Source organism: Scatophagus argus, chromosome 21 (genome assembly GCF_020382885.2).
Source record: "Scatophagus argus isolate fScaArg1 chromosome 21, fScaArg1.pri, whole genome shotgun sequence".
NCBI classification, from domain to species: Eukaryota; Metazoa; Chordata; class Actinopteri; family Scatophagidae; genus Scatophagus; species Scatophagus argus.
Genome location: NC_058513.1, coordinates 17,236,171 through 17,258,490, shown reverse-complemented (window position 1 = coordinate 17,258,490; position 22,320 = coordinate 17,236,171). Strand labels below are relative to the sequence as shown.

General features: G+C 42.8%; 1 protein-coding gene across 1 annotated transcript; it reads left to right on the top strand.

The window, feature by feature from the left end:
• Positions 1-923: 923 nt before the first annotated feature.
• LOC124052536 (vesicle-fusing ATPase-like) lies at positions 924-19,472 on the top strand. The gene is made up of 22 exons (XM_046376921.1): positions 924-1,079; positions 2,742-2,827; positions 2,947-3,043; positions 3,933-3,972; positions 4,399-4,565; positions 4,720-4,827; positions 5,082-5,157; positions 5,802-5,957; positions 7,523-7,722; positions 8,684-8,849; positions 9,018-9,092; positions 9,406-9,593; positions 10,237-10,332; positions 10,908-11,064; positions 11,262-11,395; positions 11,772-11,838; positions 11,947-12,026; positions 13,397-13,531; positions 13,753-13,866; positions 17,269-17,324; positions 17,551-17,623; positions 18,978-19,472. Exons 1-21 carry the CDS (start codon positions 1,068-1,070, stop codon positions 17,579-17,581), a joined length of 2,241 nt encoding a protein of 746 aa, XP_046232877.1. The 5' UTR covers positions 924-1,067; the 3' UTR covers positions 17,582-17,623; positions 18,978-19,472.
• Positions 19,473-22,320: the final 2,848 nt, after the last annotated feature.

Here is a 22,320-nt window from a genome sequence, read left to right as displayed (position 1 = left end):
TTTAAACAAACAGTGTGAGCCCATGTCGTCAAACTTGGGTGCAAAAGTTGTCTTTTTTTCACTGTGTAACACATTTTCTATTGTAACCTACTGGTCACCAATGGGTTTTATTCTACAACTTATTTGCTATTTTTAAGAACAAATTAAAATTTTCTTTAGTGTTCAGACAAGTGCCACAAACTTTTCCTCGCCATATCTGGGAGAAGCACAATCATTCATCATTTTAAATGTAGCTGTCAAGAAGACTTCCTCAAATATTCCGTCATAAAGACACTTTTTAGATTTGATGTCCTTCAGTATTTGTTTGCCAAGGTACAGCTTTTCACTGTGACCCTTTTAGCATCCAAAATAAAGACTGTACTTTGCCTCGCAATCTCAAACTATTTTTTTATATTATATTCTCATGTTTCTGAAATCTTAACCTCGGCCTTGACATCCTCAGATTAATATCAACATTTATTTCTCAAATTAAAACAAATTTTAAATAAGACAGTCTAAGATAAGATAATCCTTTATTAATCCCATTACTGGGAAATTTCGTTTATTTTAATCTGATGTTCAGATGAGTTTAAAAATAAATTTTCATTGTATTTACTATGGGTTTTTCAGACATACGAAAATAAATACAAAATATTTAGAACATAAGACATAACATACTTATGTGTTTTAAAATGAAAATTCTTTTTGGCTAAATACCCATTTCTTGTCATAGACTAATTCCAATAAAATTAAAAAAATAATTTGTTCTGTGAATGTGAACTCTCTCTATTGATATAAAATTTATAAATAAATAACAATTTCGACTTCCTACTTCAGTACATGAATTTTTCTGATGAGCAAGACAATCACTCAGGATGCTATGAAGGCACAAACGATCGTGTCATAAGCGCTTTGGTTTGCGTTAATTTTAAGTTTTATCTGACTTCCTTTTCCGCGTCGGGGTGCGTGATGACATCATTGTACGTCCGAAGATCCCGCCTCTTAGCACGTCACTTTCTCTTTACTGCAGTTGTTGTGTCAGCGCAGCGTTCATGCTGAGTTACACTTGAACCGGCTAAAACACAAAGATGACCGCTCGGGTGAGTTTTTTTGAAGCGAGTATTACAATAGAAGTACAAGTACACCGCGAGCAGAAACCGCTGAATACTAAACCTAACATGTACTTAAATCTCTAGAGGCTTTTTTACACGTAAAGTGAGCCAGCACAGCACTTGGCTGTGTGGCAGATTCAGATGTCATTCAAAACTTCGTACTCAGCCCGGAAGAGGAATAGAGTATCTCATGACCAGACTGTTGCTAGCATGTAGTACATTTACTTTTGTTGTAGTAGATGTAAATTAATATGTCTAATAGCTTGGATACTTTAGCCACACGGTCACTAAAGTGTGTACGGGTATTGACTTTGACATAAGAATGCTGCTGAGCGCTGTAAATCCAGCTCCGCCGTTTGAAGGCTAAATCAGCGATGGCCCTGGGAAGTGCAGCAGCGGTAAACGGTTGAAAAGGAACAACAACAGCCAGCTAAACTGGACTGATGTTGAAATCATCAGAATTTGTCATCACTGATCTGTGGCTTACATCAGTGGCCATGTGCAAATAGCTTCAGTGTGAACAAAGTGTGTGTTTTTCGTAAATGCAGCTGTTGACAAATACACCCAGCTGTCAGTTTGTTTAGTGTAAAAGTACTGCAGTCTCATGCATAACTACAGGGAGCCTTCACTGATATTTTTATCTTTTGTTTTTGTTTTTAAAAATGACTGAACTGATTCTGTCCTGCCATCTGATGTGTATTTAAAACAGTTAAAACAGTTTTCTTTTCAGCACACCATAATGAGAGAGTTTCCCTGATCATGTGGCCTTGCGGGTTTTTTTCTGCAACTCATTAACACTTTACATTTGAGCTGATTACGTGGAAACTATGTAAGGAATGCCTTTCACACAATCAGAGGACAGTTTTTCATTGTCTTAAAGGTAAAATTCATGGGTCACATTTTCAATTTCAAGATAATATTTATTGTCACTCTAATTATGAGGAGACACAGCTGACATGGAATATTGTCTCTCTTAAGGACGAGGACATAAAATGTCAACAAATTCAAACGTTCATAACACAATAAAAGACTTTGAGGTCAATTGTAAATAGTACATTCTGAAGTATTTTATACAAGAACCTTGGGCAGTAATTTGACTACAGTTTAATCTTCATTTGGTGCCAACCATATTTGCATATTTTGCCGTCAGGTTGTGCGTTCTGTTTGTCACACCGGAGTCACGCAGCAGTCGGTTTTGTCTGTGGGATCCTAATGATGGAATGTGACCTTGCCTCTCCAGGAAACAGTTTACTGTGAAAATCAACAGTGTGAGATTATTATGGCATCATAGTGAATGTGACTAGCCTGTATGTTGACATTGCTTGAATTAGATTAAGTTTAATGTTTCTGAGATGTAGGTCAGCAATGATGCTCAGTTTGCTGCCATTTAATTAGATTGTTGGATGAGAGCAGTCGTTTTCTTAGAAAGGCTTAATTAGATCGAGCTTTTCTTATACCTTTAAATGGCTGGGGTGATGGTCCTTATTACACCTGTACTTCACTCATGGAGCTTCAGAGAAGGTGCATTTGAGTCAAGAGTATAGGTGGAAGAGCTGTGGCTTTGCTTAACATCCAGTTTCTCACTTCGCCTCCTCTTAAGTAGCTCTGAGGTTGTTGAAGAAGAAGTTTGCGTTTCTGCTCTCTTTTCAGATTATGCAAGCGGCTCGATGCCCGACAGATGAGCTGTCGCTGACCAACTGCGCCGTCGTCAATGAGAAGGAGCCACATTTTGAACTGTGAGTGGGCTTTCCTCTGATAGTGTGCATCATGCTACTATAAGGAGTGTGTCATAGTGTGTGTGTGTGTGCGTGACAGTAACGCCTGTACTGACACGTGGTCATTCATCTCACTGCAGACATGTGACGGTGCGCAATTTAACCCACAAGTACGTGTTCACCTTGAAGACGCATCCCAGCGTCAACCCCGGGACGATTGCCTTCAGCCTGCCGCAGGTAGGTTTTGATGTCTTAGAGCAGAGCGTTTCCTCGCACATGTTCTCACTGCTGTTGAATTGTTCTCTTCACATATCACGAGGAGTGATTTCACTTTGTGAGACAAAATGAATTTTTTTGACACATTTAGCTGATGATGGCTATTCTTCCAGTCTGTTCCTTCTAAAATTAAATACCAATCTGCCTGTGTGTTCTGTCTGAGTAGCACAGGTATTTAACAGGTTGTGCTTTACAAACACCAGTGACTATCAGTTTTTTCTGCAAACATTCTGTTGTTTTAAACCTTGATTGCAGTATGTGACTTGAAGTCAAGATGTCCCCTCAGAAAAGTTCTGCCTCAGCTTGTGTGGTTGTCTGTCCTTCCTTCGCTCGGACGTCTTTATTTGTCTCAATCTGTCTGTTGCTGCTTTTTCCTTTTCTTGCCTTGCCTGTGTCTGCCTGCTCTTCCTCCGTCTATAAACTTGGCAGCCTCAGCGGCACTCAGGTACTACTGTAACCTCCTCAAGACGGTCTTATTTTACCTTTAATGAATAGTGTCTATTGACTGATTGGCTCATATTTGACACGGTAGCCATCGCTGGCCGCCCATCTGAAGAACACAGCTAATGCGTAACCATTAGAGATAAATTTTATATGTGAGTTGTGTGTTTTAGATGTGTTGTGTTGTGAAATAAGACCATGCTGCAGAGGAATGTTACGCTCATGTCTCTGTGAAACATGTTGTGTTGTTCATCTGAAGTATTTCTGTCCGTTGTCTGATAACGTGGTCCTTCTGGGAAATGTAGTTACCTAATTGATGGCCCTTTTCCATTGCAATAACGTCTCCTAATACAGAAGGAAATGAGTACTTCCCGAACTAAACCAATCACTTGTTTTGTCTTTTTTACAGAGGAAATGGGCTGGCCTCTCAATTGGACAAGAGATTGAAGGTGAGCTTCGTGTTTATACCATGTGACTGAAGATTTCCTAAGCTGCCTTTCAAATTCCATAAAAAGACAATGAATTGATCTTATGAACAGTTATGCATCAAATCGTGTCTTCTTTCTCTGTGCCAAAGACGTCCAGTGATGTCAGAGATGCTGATGGATATGTCGAGGCTCTGTGTGGGTGTGTGTGTGTTTGGAGGGGGGGATTAGTGTATCATTATAAGTGGTTCACTGTTTGGAAGCATTTCGTAACGGCCACGAATAGCGACATCTGCTGCCCGAACCATCCGCACTGCATTTGAACGGTTGGAATACAAATTGAGATTTGATTGCTCTGAGGAGACCTCACCAGTCAGAAATCATCCAGAGAGCTGCTGTTGTCCAGTCTGTAAACCTCACCACCTATCCTATTGTTTCTGCTTTCTACAGTAACAAACTACAAGTTTGACAAGTCCAAACAGTGTATAAGCACCATGACAGTGGAAATTGACTTCCTGCAGAAGAAGAATGCAGACAGCAACCCCTACGACTCGGACCACATGGCCAGCGAGTTCCTCCAGCACTTCAACAACCAGGCCTTCAGCGTCGGCCAGCAGGTGCTCTGAGTTTACTGTACAGTTTAGTGGAATTACTGTGAGGCAGACTTAAATCATAATCTTAAATCACAGCTTCATAGAATGCTGTAATTCAGTGTTTTTCTGACCTTCTCTCCTAAATTTCACCTCACTCCCTGTTTGTGGTTTTTCCTAGCTGGTGTTCAGTTTCTGTGATAAGCTATTTGGTTTGCTGATAAAGGATATTGAGGCCATGGACCCCAGCATCCTCAAAGGAGACAACGCCTCTGCCAAGAAACCAAAGGTATCCGGAGAACAGTCTGTCACTGTCGTGTAATCTTCTTCACCATTAGAGGCTTCTCTAGATTGTGTTGAAGTTATTCATTTTAATTAATGCAATTTATGTAAGGTGCTCGATTTAGCACGATGTTATGTTTACTCTGCCACAAGATAAAGGATTATCTTATCTTATCTTTCTTTAAAATGCATGCAGTTAATCTTGTGGCAGAGTAAACGTAACCACTGAATGGTTATCATCTGTTTTGTTTCTTTCCTCAGATTGAGATCGGTCTGTTGCTGGGAAACAGTCAGGTGGTTTTTGAGAAGTCAGAGAGCTCATCCATGACTCTGGTTGGTGAGTGTCAACAAAACTCGCCTCTTAAAACAGCCAGCTGTTAAACATCTACTGAAAAGTGAAGACAGTATGAATAGTTGATTACTTGAAGTGACTTCACTTCCTCTTTCATTAGTTAACAGCCAGTATGAATGTCACATGCAGCCCCTAAAGCTGACATGATGATGACAGGTAGTGAGCTGCTAAAACCGCTGCAGACCTCACCTGTACTGAAGTGTGTTTTTTTACATGAAGTGGTTGCAGAACAGTTCTCTGTAAAGCCACAAGGGGGCACACTTGACACAGTTTTGGTCGGCTTACTTTCCCTTTCACACCCTGTTGGCAGTGTCAATCCAACCGTGCTGGTGGCCACCTGATGGGCAGTTAACCTTCATAACAAGGTTAAAATGTAATCTACTCTGCTTACATGGTGTTGTGGTCATTTATTTAACATTCACTTAGTTTAACAAGCAGAGTTTAGTTGATGCACTACATGCATTTCACTGTAAACAGTCAAAATAATACCTCCAACAGTCTTTTCTGACTGTCACTGCTGTATGTCTTAGAGTTGTCAGAGGTGCTTTTACAGTAAATAATAAACAACATTGTGCTGTCCTTATGAGCTGAACGTTTACTGTCTTTTTCTTTGTTTGATCCCCTTCCAGGGAAAGCCAAGACCCGAGAGTCTCGCCAGTCCATCATCAGCCCAGACTGGAACTTTGAGAAAATGGGTATTGGTGGCCTTGACAAGGAGTTTTCTGACATCTTTCGCCGAGCTTTCGCCTCACGAGTCTTCCCTCCAGACATAGTAGAACAGATGGGTGAGTTTCCCTCTTTCTCTTTATCCCACCATCACTCACTCGTTTCTTTGTGCCTTTTTATCCTGTCTGGCTGCAAATCAGATGATCATCCAGCAGTTATTCATCTTCTGGGTTGAGTCATTTTATCAACTCATCATCTACAGGTGCACAAAATGGCTTCCTCTTGTAGGGTGGGATGTTTTCACAATCACCTCACTCAAATTTTCCTTAGGACCACTTCCCTAAATCCCATCCCAAGTCCATCAGTCAGAACAAGAACAGTGTTGTCGCCTTAGATTTGACGTGTGCAGTCCTTCCTCAACAGCTGCACTGAGCAGCTAAAACTTAAGTCTTTCTCAGAGATGATAAAGTATCTTTCAGTATTTATCAGGTCAAACAGATTAGTACCTGGCAAATATCATCACTGTTTTTAGTTATTATATGCAGCTTGTGTTTAATCCTTGAATCAACATCATGGCAAGCGAAACTTTGAATAATTCCTTTGAGGAGTGTAGTCATTGCCCGAAACACTGAAACCCACAGTCGCTGATTATCCAGCAAGGCAACGTTGTCCTGTGGTGCCTCGACCACAACTAAAAACCTCTGACTGTGATCCCTGTGCACACTCATTAATAGATCTTTGACAGCTGTCAGATTACTATGATGATTCACTTTGCAAAGGACAGCAGCCCATTGTAATGTCTTCTTTGTGACTCATACACAAAACCTTCCCATCCCACACACACGCATGTGCACACAGTCACATCAGCCCTAATCCTTGCTCCCAGACCTAGAGCAAGTCTTGTGAAAACCTGTTGTTAAGACTTCTCAGCTTGGCAAATACTCACATCTGGTACACTCCACAGGCCCAGCGCTCAGGGCCTCTGGCAGCGTCCGACAGTGGGTGTGCTGACCTTTAGCCGGCCGGCTGTGTGCATGAGTCGGCCTTTGGCTGTGGCCAGCTGGCTGCTGTAATGAGATGGCATGCCCTGATAGAGCATCCAGCTAAAGGTGAAGCTGTAATTGGCCGGCGTGGGGAGCAGCGAGAGCAGGTGCTGATGGAGTGCGTGTGCGTGTTACACATTTTGCGTGTGCGTCGGAGCAAAAGTCTGAAAGTCTGGAACCTTGTCTACCCTTTGCTCCCCAAGAGGTGAAGCAGGCAGACAGAAGCTTCAGTGCTTTCTCTCCCAAACACAACAGCATCACTTTTCCCTGCCTTCATCCGTCCACCCCCTCCACCTGTCATCCTGGCTGCTTTTCCTTCAGCGGGCCCAAATGGCAGCTCTGATGGTTATCTTGGGCCTCTCAATTAGTCTGGGCTAAATGTCATTAAGCAGGTGCAAAAGGCCATTAAAAGACCCACACTGTACACTCGGTGGAGTGGAGAGCTTGTAGTCTCCACACTTGATCTTTATAGTGGAGGGAAAAAAACAAAGGAAATCAGTAGTGCTGTGATGAGAACAGTCAGAAATCTGGCATATATCAAAGATATGAGCTCTAAAACCAGCAGAAATGTTTGCTGTGTACCAGTTTGTTGCTCAGTTGGACGCCCGTTCCTCTCTCCCTGGTTGTGTGTTTGTCTCCAGGCTGTAAGCATGTGAAGGGAATCCTGCTGTACGGACCCCCAGGCTGCGGTAAAACCCTGATGGCACGACAGATTGGCAAGATGCTCAAGGCCCGGGAGCCAAAGATCGTCAACGGTCCCGAGATTCTCAACAAGTACGTCGGGGAGTCTGAGGCCAACATCAGGAAGCTGTTCGCAGACGCAGAGGATGAACAGAAGAGGGTGAGGGGAGGACGCATGTTTATCCTGTTTTATAAGACTTACTAATAAAAAACTTTTATCAAACACATTAGATAAAGAGTCGCAGTAAGTCTGATCTCAGGGTTCAGTCTGTCCCCAGAGATCACAGATGAGCATTTCATCTGTTCAAACAGAAAAACTTAATTTGTCCAGGAGTGGAGAGATCTGCCCTTTAGCCAGACGTACCTGTAATAACTCTGGTAAGGTTCTGCCGTGTGTGTGTGTGTGTGTGTGTGTATATATGAGTGAGTGAGTGTGTTAGGAGTAGGCCGTTGTGCACTCAAACCTAGCAGTGACGGTCAGTTTGGACAGTGAGACACAAGCGTCAAGCCTCACTCTTCACCACTTAATGAGGGGCTGGGTTCTCTTTGACCTCCTGTTAGACCTCCCTACACAAACACACACACACACACACACACACCATCGAGTGTGTAATAAGGACAGCTCCACACCTGCTTTAAATGCTATGGCTGAGAGTGACAGGTCTGGAGATGGGGGATAACCCCCCACCCTGCTACTCCCTCACTTTTTCCATCTGTCTGTCTGTTGACAGTCAGCACTGACAGAAAAGTATCTGCAGTGTCTTTGTCGTCTTGTTGCGTTTATGTCTACTACTATTGAAAGTCATCACAGCAGTGATGGAGGTGCTGGATACCCATGTAAAAGACACAACAGCACAAACAAAATGCTTCTTTAAGAGAAACCTTTTAAAAAATATTTGCAATTATTTTTTTGTGCTCAGAAGCAACTCATGAGCCAGGGTCCAAACTGAATCATTGTACCGTATAAGGAATTAGTGGGAAAACCATTACATCAGACTGTTTCTCTACAATACTCGTGTAACCAAGTAATTGCATTTTTATTTATTTATTTTCAGTAAGTCAGTGTGTTCTTGTTCTTTCTTTTGTCACCCATTTGCCCCCCTCGTCTCTCTTCTGAACAGCTCGGCGCTAACAGCGGCCTTCACATCATCATATTTGATGAGATCGACGCAATCTGCAAACAGCGAGGCACCATGGCAGGCAGCACGGGAGTCCACGACACTGTGGTCAACCAGCTGCTGTCTAAGATAGACGGCGTGGAGCAGCTCAACAACATCCTGGTCATAGGTGCTCACACATGACACTCTCCCCCTCCATTTCCAGAAAATAACACAAAGTCAGAAAACTCACAAGCACATCCCTGTGAACATCTGCACTCTAACTCATCTGTCTCATTCATCCTTTTCCTCTGCTGTCTCTCCTCTCCACTTATCTGTCCATCTGCCGCTCCCTCAGGTATGACCAACAGGCCTGACCTGATAGATGAGGCTTTGCTGAGGCCGGGAAGGCTGGAGGTGAAGATGGAGATTGGTAAGAATGTGCTGATAAGCTGCCACACTCATGTTCACTCCATACAGTTTATCACTGCAGACTGGAAATGAAAATACAACTTTCTTTTTAACGAAAACATAAACTTTTTCTTCAAACCAGTGAACATTTAAAGATAAAGTAGTTTTTTCAAAAGATGCACTGATAGATCAACGCCAGTGCAAACCATTAACCAAAGTGTTTTTAAACAGTGCGCTTCACTCTGGTAAGTCCGGGCTATGGCTGTTTGAGTTAAGGAAATGAAAACTCATTTTACTGAAGCTTGAAGTCTCTTACTTCCCTTCTCCTCTTCCAGGGTTACCGGATGAGAGGGGGCGCATTCAGATCCTCCACATCCACACGGCAAAGATGCGTCAGTACGACCTGCTGGCCGGCGACGTAGACATCAAGGAGCTGGCCGTGGAAACCAAGAACTACAGCGGTGCCGAGCTGGAGGGTCTGGTCAGAGCTGCACAGTCCACTGCCATGAACAGACATATCAAGGTCAGAGTCCTCCGACGCTTCTCGGCATGTTACTGCTCCCATTTACACTCCAGATTCACATCTAAAATAAAATTATCAGTTGAAACTCAAATCTGTCAGCTTGTATTAATCTTTCATGCTATTAAAAGCAACTTAAAAAATGTTTTAAAAGCACTCAGTGCAGTAATGTTCTGTTGTTAAGATTAAGGTGCAGGCCACACACCTGGGCATAGTACACTGCTACACTGCTGTGTGGAGCTGTGCTGTAAGCTGTGTGTGTGTGTGTGTGTTGTATCAGGTGCATAGGCTCCATTCTACAGATCTCAGTGGGACACACAAATAAGATGAAGCTCTCATCTGTTAAGTGTTCTGCCCCCACAGATATTGGAGGGTGATGATAAATGACAGACAAGGGGCCTTACTCATGTCTGATGGCTGTGACGTTTCTCCTCACTCCCCTAAACACTTAGTCTTCCCTCCCTCCTCCTCTCGGTCTGACCTCTCTGCTCTGAGGGAGCGTTCTGTCTCCTGATGCATTGTGCAACCGTAATGCGTGGCGCTTCATGTAATGGATCTCATTAGTGGGAGCCGTGGAGTTCATCCAGGGATGAACGTAACTCATTATTTGCTGTCGCTCGACTTTTGTGTGTGTTCATGTTTGTAGGCCAGTAACACAGTGGAGGTGAACATCGAGACGGCAGAGAAGCTGCAGGTCAGCAGGCTTGACTTCATGGCCTCACTGAATAACGACATCAAACCTGTAAGTTGCTTTGTGTCACTTTCTCCACCCCTTTTCTCTGTCAAATACATACATGAGGTTACCATGACATTCATAGCTTTTAGAAAACAAATAACCCAAAGTTCAGAAGAGTTCACTCTCCCCACCTTCTCCCACCCAAACACGCTGAAAATATCAGCATACATGTGACTGAATCTGAGATTTTGTGGAGGACTTTGTGTATAGTTCATATCTGTTTGAATCTGTTACTGTTCCACCATAACATATGAATCTAAATCTAAAGTCACACATTTAAATATGGTCTCATTCTGTCAAGATGACGAGTACTTTAGAATCTGGTTTCTTCTCCTTCTGATCAGCCCGCACCACCAAAACCTGATGGATCTAAACCATTTCATATGTTAACAAACCACATTTTAAGGACATCATTTAGACTGCAGTTGGTCTAGTTCATGTGGTTAAGAATGTCCTTGATGTCACGCTCACATCTGCAGACTTCTGTTGTCGTGTTCAGCCGTAACTGTAGTGTTTTAATAACACAGAGCTTAACCTGACCCCACACGCCTCATCCTTTCTCCCTCTGTCTTCCTGTCCAGGCGTTTGGTACCAATCAGGAGGACTACGCCAGCTACATCATGAACGGGATAATCCGATGGGGTGACCCGGTCTCAGCGGTCCTAGAGGACGGGGAGCTGCTGGTGCAGCAGACGAAGAACAGCGACCGCACACCGCTGGTCTCTGTGCTGCTGGAGGGTAGGACCGACACACACACACACACACACACACACACACGCACTCTCAGGCCAAACATCCTTAGTCAGCATGCGACAGTCGATCACACAGTAAACCCTCTGAAAGGCCACGTGTGAACGATATCCATCATGGTTGACTGAAAATGGAAAGTTTAGCCGAACTATTTGTGTTGATTTGTGACTGATCTGCTCCCACAGGCCCACCTAACAGTGGGAAAACAGCGCTGGCTGCTAAAATCTCTGAAGACTCCCAGTTCCCCTTTATCAAGATCTGCTCTCCTGACAAGATGATTGGACACTCTGAGATCGCTAAATGTCAAGCCATCAAAAAGGTAGCACTTGACACTTGACGATTTTAAAACTCTTAACAGGCTGAGTAAAGTCTGGAAAAATACAAAAAATGTTATTTAAAGTGTTATTTAAAGTTGTGAAAAATGTGTCTTGCAAGCTGACAAGTGTCAGATGGCAGATTTATGCTGTTAATAATAATCATCATTTAATAGCTTTATTGCCTGACACATGTGAATGAGACTCGCTCCACAAATATGGAAGACATTTTTTTAAATTGAAAACATTTACAGGCATCATTTAGATTCGAACTGACAGGCATTGACTCATACCATAACAAAGGAATAAACTAAATAATAAGCTCTGTGTCTGTTTTCTGCTTTGATACGGACCTGCTGGCCCTTTTATTCTCTGTGACAGATTTTTGAAGATGCCTACAAGTCCCAGTTGAGCTGTGTGGTTGTGGATGACATTGAACGTCTGTTAGGTAAGACCCCAGGACCTAAAGTTGTACTTATATTTTGCTATAAATTGAACTGTGATTCAAACTTTATGTGAAGTAAGAATATTGCTGATCAAATAATGATCTCGTCAGACTACGTCCCCATTGGTCCTCGTTTCTCCAACCTGGTGTTACAAGCTTTGCTGGTGCTGCTGAAGAAACCTCCTCCAAAGGTAACAAACACCTTGTTGTGCATTTTATTTGTAGCACATGCACTGTTGGGCTGCTAGTCCTGATGTGGCAGAGAGAGGGCAGCAGCTCTTGTGGATGCCAGTGCAAAGTCTGGTGAAGAGTTGTTGGAGGTCTTTGGCTGCGACTGGCATGTGTGAGCGGCTGTGTGTGAGTGTACGGTTGTTAGCGAGTGTTTTGGTCCAGGCCTGTTATGCTCACCGTGAATGGTGGAGGTAGAGACCCATTTCTCATAGTTTCTTTGGTTGTAGTCTGTGTGTGTGTGTGTGTGTGTGTGTGTGTGTGTGTGTTGTTGTTGATGGGTTTGTGAATGAGAGTATAGCCCCACTATATGGCTGCATGAGAAGTGGCGCGGGGCCTGGTGTTGAATGCCTGGCTGCAGTGCTCCTCTGGGGTTGTAAAGCGCTGGGCCCAGCGGGGTGCCTGGGGCCGGGGGAGGCCAGGGGGACAGGGAGGAGAATGGGCTCTGTGAGAGAGCCAGGACCTGGCAGCACCGCCGCCTGTGTGGCACCTCATCTGCATGCAGCATCACAACCCCCCACGCCATGGGGGGGCAGCCGGCCGCCATAATCCCCCTGTCTGCTCGCCACTCCTCTGCCTCTCCTCCTTCGTCTTCTTCTCCTGGTCCCTCTCCAACTCGTCGGCTTAGAGGAGCTACATTTCTTTAGCTTCTCTTCCTCCTTCTCCGCTCATGTTTGTCTTCTCCGCTATTGTTTCCCATCCTGTTGTCCTCTCTTCTTCTATCTCCTGTCCTTTTTTTCACTCTCGACACTTTTGTTGTGACTCAAGGCGTTCAGCCTTCATCTGGAACTGCTTAAAATCGCACAGTCATGAGAGAAATATGGTGAAATCTGGTGGTCCTACATCTCACTGTGAGGCACCAAACCACCGACTGCCAAAATTTTGACAGTTTGCCCAAAGTGACGTCTTCATGTTGCATGTTTTGTCCAGCCAACAGCCCAGAATCCAAAGACTTTTCATTTACTGTCATGAATGTCGAAGAAAAGCAGCAGATCCTGACATTTAAGGTTCTGGATGCTTAACAGTGAACCTGCAGTTATCGCACAGTGCTGTCAAATGAACATAGAGAATCCACCATCTGTATGGCTGAATCTCCATTTCTATCCATAACACATACTTTTAATCTGGAGTTATTGTACCACAGAATCTCTTCTATCCTCCCTTATTTCCTTTTTTGCTCAAAACCAGATGATAGTAAGAGTCTTTAAATTACACGTGATTGTCAGTGTCTTTCTTTCCGTTTCTGATAAGAAGAAAGCAGCTGATGAATATGATCAAACGATGGGTTGAATAAGCACATTAGAGCCTGAAGCCTCGTCTGCCTCTCTTTCAGGGTCGTAAGCTGCTGATCATCGGCACCACAAGTCGTAAAGACGTCCTCCAGGAAATGGAGATGTTGGATGCTTTCAGCACAACCATTCACATTCCCAACATCTCAAGGGGAGAGCAGCTGGTGGAGGCCCTGGAGGTAACACATACACGCATGCACACACACACACACACACACACACACACACACCACACACACTTAGCCACCTGAAATGTATCAGCACTTAAATACAACTTTAAAGATGTTCAACCAGTTTTCTAGTGACATTTGCTTTGTCAGCGAAGGTGTTAAAGTTGTTTAATTCAGAACCATTTTAACCCCACGCTTTACGCTCTCCTGTCTTTGTCCTCTCCTCACAGCTGCTGGGCAGTTTTCAGGACGTAGAGCGGGCCAGCATAGCTAAAGCCGTGAAGGGCCAAAGTCTGTGGATCGGCATAAAAAAGTTGCTCATGCTGATTGAAATGTCTGTGCAGGTGAGGAAGAGACGCTCCCTCTTTGCATTTGCATCTTTTTTTTTTTAAACTTTCCTAGCAGCTATGACGCTTTTAATACTCACTTTACATATATGTATCTTATTATATATTTGCACCACTGCCATGAACGATATAAAGCCCAGGAGAAGGGCGGAGAAGTAAAGCAGACAACAAAAGAAGATGCCCAAAAAGTGATCGTCTGCCAGAGAAGTGATTGCCATCTGCTTTAAAGCTATTTAAAACGGTAAAAAGGACGGGATTTGTTATAATGAAGGGCACAGAGCTGGTAAAATAAGGCAGAGTCAGGAGGATAAATGTTACCATTTCTTTATTTTGTATAGCTTACACCGCAGCTATAAATCATGTTAATTACAGTCTAGTTTCCAAATAAGCAAGGACATACCAAACACATATAAACATAGGAAACAATACCATAGTATTACCTATAATCACAGAAATTTGATTCCTGATTACGCTATAAACTGCAAATACTTCTTTGGTCACAATTGTGATTATTCTGTCTCATAAAGACATACCTGTTCTTTACCAGGGACATAAATTTTATTACTGTATGATCCAGATAAACGCAGCTGGAGGAGAAGCTCCAGTAGGAGGCACCTCAAACCCTTACAGTCCTGACAAAGGCTCAGAACGTCCAGAGCCGCAGGCCCTAAAGTAATGCTGAGATGTTTGTGGCTGTCAGTTGGTCAACCACTTTGGTCCAGACTGAAATATCTCAACGACTATTGGATTGATTGTCATGAAATGTTTTGTACAGACGTTCATGGTTCCCAGAGGATTGATCCTAATGAATTTGGTCATCTCTTGACTTTTCCTATTGCACCACTGTGAGGTTGAAGTTTGTGGTTTTGAGTGGCTGTAGACTCTTGGTCTTAGATGAAAAATGTTTACATTTTTTAGCAGCTATATGATGTTCTTTTGTTAAATGTCATGCTGATGCAACTCCAAGTGCCCTGGTTTGTGTGAGAAGACAGAAAGGTCAAATAGATTTGTGTCTTTCGGTAACTCACTGATGGCTTCACGTTTTTTTATTCTGAAGCACAAACTTCAAATTGGCACAGTCTGTGTATTATTGTTTTTTTGAATAGTGTGGTCTGAGTTGCTAGAGCGTCCTGTCCCTCCTCATCCTCAACATCTGGCCGGCATTCTCGACAGTCAACACAATCTGTCTCCGTCACAAAAAACTGTCATCTTATTAGCTGGAATGAAAAACTGTGTGGCTTTGCTGATGATTTGTTGAGCAGAAGGATCCAGTACATTTCTAGTTCACAATCGGTTGAGACCCAGTGCATTCATAGTTATGAAACCATATTCTGCGACGCCTTCCAAGTTACATTCACGTTACATTACGATCATACACACTTCATGGTTTTGGTGTACCTACCATTTAGAGCAAATTCGATTAAGATCAGTCATCATGGGGGCCTGCACATGTGGCAGGTTAAAAAAATATGTATATGTACATTAAACCCATCCAACTGTGGAAATGAAAACATGGTTCACCAACCCCTAGCAGATTCTTGGCTTCCTTTCAACACACCAGTTGTATGCATGTAGATAAGTACAGCATGTATAAAGTCTACTCACCTTTTCAAATTCCTTTCTGGGTTTTGTGGTTTGGCCTGTGGTTTGGTGTTTTTTTTTTTGTTTTTTTATTTTGTTTTTTTTTTTGCATTTTTCTGAGAGTCCTGTTGAAATTGGTGTAGTTATTTCTGTTTGTCCTGTACCCAAATGATTTACTTGCAGAGCCTTGTAGGGGCCATGACCCTGTCAAAACACCAGGATGAGCAATTTGCCTGGTGCTGCAAAAAGTCAAGCCTGGCTGTACATCACTCAATGAGGTGCTGTGTTCTTGGGAAGCTCGGCCATCTGAGTCGTACTTTTATCCACTTTTTACGTACTTGAATGTTTTCTTTAATCAGTCAGCTATTCTGTTAGCTCTCGCCTGTTCAATAACAAGACAGAAGACATCACTCCAGAGTTAACTGCTTTAGTCTTTGTGCACAGCAGAGCAGAGTTGGTTGGTTCAGGTCCAACTGTTGGTGCTGATTTATTATTAGCATTATTAGCATCAGTTTTACATCTCAAGGTTGGCTTGTTGCTGGTGAGCGAATCACTAACACCTTAGCTATCAGGAAGAGTTTTCAGGTTGATCACAATAGCTTTCTATTGGTGTCATCATACAGAGAAAAAGCCTCTGCATGCAAAGCTCATTAGCTATATCAATCTGTATCGCTAGCAGGACAGTTAGTTTATTCTGTAGGAGTCAGTGGTATCCTGCTCCTCAATCGTGGTGATTCCACAGAAACTGAATGACTCCTGCTGCAAAATAAAGGTGTTTTTACGCTGCAGGATGCCCTCTGTGGCACCTGGGAAGCGATTGTCCAATCTGAGAAAATAACCCTGATGCTATCACAGTGATTTAATACAGCTTATCTCATCTTGGTCTGGGAGCTGCAACAGAAAAGAGACACAGGTCCAATACAACATGCAGGGAAGCTAAATCCTGTGGTGATTTTCAGCCTTGATCCATATGGGGCACTGAAAGTCTGGATGTCTTTGCCTTTGCTACACTGTTGTAGTCCTCCTACAAAGCTTGAACTGAATTAGGTTCTAAAACACATTTTTCAGTTAGATCTCGTCTCAGGAATGGACATTTAAACCTGTCACAGTAGGTTCCAGCTGTTACAAGTGTACGATCCAGAGGTGCTTTGATTCACAGCAGCTTCTTCTTCTTCAGTGCTCCTGACTTTTCCATCCGCCATTTGTTTACCAAAGCAGGTAGCAGACTTGTGTCAAGCAGCAGCAGAGATTGACCTAAATCCGACTGCTGGCTGGTGTTAATTTCCCCCCCTGACTGTGTGTCTGTGGTATGTTGATGATGTGCGCTGGCTGTTTGTTGAGGCTGGATGCTGTGTAATTGCTGTGGTATGCACAAATGCAGCCGTGTTTTGCACCCTGCACCCCAACCCCTTTCTGAAGAAGTATGAACGTGTGTTTGCCGAGACATGCTGCAAACAGCCACGGCACAGGCACACACACACACACACACACACACACACACACACACGCTTCTTTATCTTTTTTCCTCTCATTCCAATGTTTCTGACTGCTCCCATGTCTTAACTGTGGTAGCTACAGGCGATTCCAGACATACTGTAAGTTATTGCATAGGTTGCCATTAATTTTACTTCCTCTCTCCCTCCCCTTCGCTGCAATCCTGTTTGTACAATCTGAGGTGTGAATAGTAGGAGCTGCCGCTAGTCCAAATCGTTCTGGCTTTTCAAGACCTTGCTTCTGTATTTTAAATGAAACAGGTTCTTAATAATCAGAGCTCATTAGGCTGTACGCACTCAGAGGTAACGTGTGTCTGTCTTTTAGATGGACGCGGGCTACAGAGTTAGCAAGTTCCTGAGTCTGCTGAAGGATGAAGGAGCGTAAGTGTTTTTCTTTCCTCTTTCTAACTCGACTCCTTTGAGAAAAGTGGGATCATTGGTGACACTGAACACTCCCACGCACACACACACACAAACATACACACATGTCAGTTTTTACCAGACTCCATTTATAAATGTAGCAAAGAAAGACACGAGTAAGAAGCACAAAATGTTTAGGTTTTGAGTGCAATTAACAATAGACTTTTGTTCTTTTTGTCTCCGGCAGACTGGGTTCCAATAAATTTGTGGCCGTCTAGACTCAGTGGATCCACGCAGTGAAAAAGAGGCGCCTTTCAACGGTAAGACTGCAGGGCCTGCATCAGGCTACATGCTCACATTGTCATCGCATCATTTCCTGTGTGGGCTGAGGGGAGCTAATGTAGAAATCTGTAAACTGAGTTCACTTTAACGATTTAGTAAAATAGAAGCCGTTCTTAAAATGACCAGAGCCATTGTGTTGTGTGGGGCTGCGTAGATTCATAAATGAGTGACCTGTGTGGCTAATTGTGCGACTAATCAAAATCCACTTTTTCTGCTGTTTTTGTCCATACATCAGTGTGTAATTCTGGAGTGGAGATTTCCCTATTAGATGTTACATTATGTATTTTCTACCTCAAAGCCAAACCTTTTGGCACAAATTCTACATCGTAAGTTTTAATCACCCGAGTGCCTTAAAGGAACATTTTGGGAAACACACTTATTTTCTTTCTTACCGATGCTTTTCCGTCTGGAGCTTGACGAGGTGTCAGTTTGTCAGGCGTTATCTGTGGGACTATTGCTTGGTCGGTTGCAGTGACTTCCCGGAGTCTTCCTCGCCGTTTTTAGTTTTGGATTTCTGTGCATATTAAACAAACGTGATATAACTTGTTACGCCGTAAGCTTTGGATTTGCTGGTAGGTGAATTTCGTTGTCTTTACCTTTGGCTACCTGCTACCTTGTTTTGTTACGGACAGAGTAGGGCTAGTTGTTTCTAGTCTTCATGCTAAGCTAAGCTAAACAACTGCTAACCTTTGACAAAAGAATAAATATTTCCATAACAATGAACTATTTCTTCCGTCTTGTTATTATTCCTGAACATTCTTGCTCTCCAGGTTACTCAGTAACAATATTTTCAGGTTATGCCTCCTCAACTGGGTATTTTTAAAATACAGGATATGGATCATAAAATTTTAATCCTGTAGGTTATGAGGGTATGGATGACTCACAGTGAACCATAATCATGTGAAAACAGAACAAACACACTCTGCGACAGGTGACACAACACAAAATAACATCAGAAAGTACTGTCTTATATCCCGGCTGATCTGAATCTGTCGAACAATTAATTATTGTTAACATTGACTGATTCTCACATGTTGATATTGCTTTAGAAAAATCTCTTTTTTCAAAGCTGTCTGGCTAACTTGCTCGTCCTGCTTGGTGAACACGTGCCCCATGAGGAGAGGCTGCCCAGGGTGATGAACAACAAAAACTCCAACAAGTTTTTATCTTGCAGCCAGAGCTTTCACATCACACGCCTGCCTCAGAGACTTATGGTATAGTTAGCGCACAGCGAGCCTAAAAATAGGTCGACTAGACAGGTGCTCTCCTGCTGCAGCGAGTCTCCTTTGACTGGCTGTCACTTCTCACTTTTATTTGTCTCTCTTCGTGCAGTTGCTGAGGAACGGAGGCCCGACAGAAGCGGGCAGGAGGAAGTAAGCGAGAGATCGTTTCCATCTCTCTTCCCTCTGCATCCTTCCTTTCCCATCCCTGAAGCTCTGTGCGCTTCTCTCTGCACTGCAGCAACAAGCCAGCCGGCCTCCTCCCCTTCAGCACGACGTGAGCATGTAAAATGAGAGAAAATGTATCTGTGCATAATGCGTTTCCTGAAGACTAGTGCTGTTATCTCTATGTGATGCCCCTAGCACTCCACTGGGATTTTATATATAAAAGAGTCAAGACTAAAAGATCTGTTTACATGGAACGTAGATGTGCATGCACAAACACTAATCACAACACTGTTTGTTTATGTAGGCCTTGTCCGTATGACAGATTTGTAATTTGATCATTCCATGACTTAAAGATCTCACTTTGTCTTATCATGTGGTGTACTCGCCTGTTTCCGACCTTTTTATTTTGTGAATAAATTAATGGTATCACTAACAGGAACCTCTGAAATTAATTGAGTACTGAATGACCACCAAATGCTGTAAGTGAAGTTAGCAGAAGGTCCACAGAGGAACATCCAGTTCCAACGCTGTCCAGTTTGTCCAGAAACCTCAACCTGCCACAGTCCACGTCATCTGCCGCCAGTAGTTTTTACGTATCAAGTGTTCCTCATATTTATGACATGAAATCAGCAGAAACTGGCTTAGAATTATGACACAATTATCTCATAATTGTGTCATAATTCATAATAATCTCATAATAAGAAATGTGGCACCTCATAATGAGATGATCCGACTCAGACGTTTGCGGTTAACCTCCACAGCATCTGCGTTGTGCAATCAGTGTACAGCTCAACCAGAAAACACAGTCAGACATTTAGCAAGTAGCTGCTGCCGCGTGTGTGTGAGCTACGGAGAAAGTAAATCAAATTTAAAATTATCAGATAAAAACTTTTGGTTCAGGTATCAGTAACTTCTCTGTCATGGGAATTCTGGCTACAAAATGTGGTGGAGCAAGAAAGAACCAGAGTTTCTTAGCTTTAAGCATCGTTTTCTGTCTCCAGTAGCGAAGCGTAATGGATTTCCTTCTTTGTTCATACATTTCAAGATGCTGTAGTTCAAGAGGTTCAGTGAAATATGTTTCATATGTCACAGGTCATCATTTATTGTGTTCTTTTGATGATTAATCATCATGCAAGTTTTAGTATGTCCTACTGTTCGCATTTTTCAATTATATTCAACCTCTCTCTTCATTTTATGCCAGCTGATTTCTAGGCAAAGGCTGATTTTGTTGTATAAATTCTGAAAAAGTGAAAAAAAACCCACCGTGTTAGTCAGTCTCCTTATAAAAGTTCATTAGTAACACTTTACAACACAGTTAATAAGAATCTGAGTAATAACTGAAGGAACGAGTGAGGACTGAATGAGGAACAACCTGATGATTGTTACTGACTGACTCCTGGACTTGATGATAAGTTAGCAGAGAACAGACTGACGGCTGCCACGTTAATGAAACATTAGCTGATGATTAGTTCATTAATTTCTGTGACACACTGACCCGAGTCATTCCTGATTAACTCGGAGCTGTGAGTGGCACAAACTAGTGATGACTCTTAGTCATCAGCATCAGCCATACATCACACTGAGCAGCTACTGAGTGACAAGTAGCTTCCAGTAAAAACTCAGTAGCCGCCTGTCACAATCACAGGGGACTGTTTTCTGTTAGCGTTACCAGCTTATACTGTAAAAAAGGCTCAGTGATGATCTAAAACTACTTGACACTGTGGTTTTAAGCTAACGTCGCTCTGACTGGATCACGTAGGGCATTTATTTGGGACTAATTCCAGAGGCGGATACACGTTTAGCGCTGAAGTGAGTATTTCTGGCCGCAGGATGGCTCATGTGGGCCTGCGTCAAAATAAATTTTAGTGTGCGTGTGTGTGTTCGCGGTAATGAGGGAACATGTCACCCGGTGCAACATGTGGCTCGATGATGTATTTTTAATAGTTTTTGGACGACATCGGACACGGAGGAAGACAAATCATTGTTGGGTTTGGTCGTTCTGTGGGATTTGTTGACAAAAAGAAAATGTTCCTGAAATGCCTTATTTTAAAGTGAATGTTCTGATGACTGCAACATGTGACACAGCTAAAGAAGGGATCAATGTATCTATCGATGAGATATCTAATCGTACTATTTACTATGCAGAGATTGCTTTCTAATTAATGTGTGTGTGCGTGTGTGTGCAAAGTGTGGTTACAAAGCAAAAGACACGAGATAGTTTTGTTCTTCAAATATATAATCTTAGTTCAGTCATACAGATATATACATTGTATAATAAATAATATTTATAAAAACATAACATTTACGATTATAAAATAAAAAGGGAATTATTCACTTTAAAACATTTGTACAAAACTTTGGATATAGCGGGAGAAGTCGGGAGGGGTGTGGGAGGGTCTGAACTGAACACAAAGGTGGGCCCAGGTAAGGAGGGCTGCGAGAAGATGACACAAATGCTAAGCTATGTCACAAAGAGAGGACAGCCTATACACTACTGGGTAACTTGTACTGTTGTTGCTGAATATAATTAATAGGAAACAGGTGGGACTGTCAGAACATGTTGTGTGGAAACCTCTCACGGCTTGTTCCACCATTGTGAGGAGCCAGCCTGCCATCCATCCATCCATCCATCCGTTTTTCCGTTCACGTCTGTTTGTCACTGGCAGCCATCATGAGCGCGCGCACACACACACACACACACACACACACACGCACACACGCACACACATAAATCATCGAGCTCCTGATGAACTTTCCCAACCTTCGTCTGCTTAATGTTCTCTAAATTCAAAAATATACACGAGCTTTTCTGTCCGCCCAAAAGAACCAATTTGTCTTCGGTGATCTTTAAATGATTTCCTTTTGTTAGAAATTAGCGTCAACTGGGCCGTCCCTCTGAGAAAAACATGATTAGAGTCAATTTTTCCAGTATCTCCAAAATCAAAACAGAAGAGGCCATTTTGGGGTGTACTGACAGGAATAAATTTAAACATCGGCTTCTTAAAAACCTCAGCTGTCCGACTGAGAGAAAACATGGCGAGAAGGAAGGGAACCTACGCTGCACTCTGGTCTCCACATGTCGTCACATGTCCCCCCTTTTGTTTTATTTTTACAGTTTTGCTTCAGTCAAAAGTCTCCAAGATGAACCTGATGAATGCATGAAGTGTTACATAAAAAGATCTCCCAAAAACCACTTTGCTCATACGACCAGAACTAACAACAAGCATGCTAAAGCTTGACTCCACTTTGATGCATAAAATTTCTAAATGAAACAGCCATAAATTATC

Coding starts and splice junctions, on each gene's coding strand:
- LOC124052536 (XM_046376921.1), top strand. Junction 7,723..8,683: donor CAGAGGATGAACAGAAGAGG/GTGAGGGGAGGA, acceptor TCTTCTGAACAG/CTCGGCGCTAACAGCGGCCT. Junction 11,396..11,771: donor AATGTCAAGCCATCAAAAAG/GTAGCACTTGAC, acceptor TCTCTGTGACAG/ATTTTTGAAGATGCCTACAA.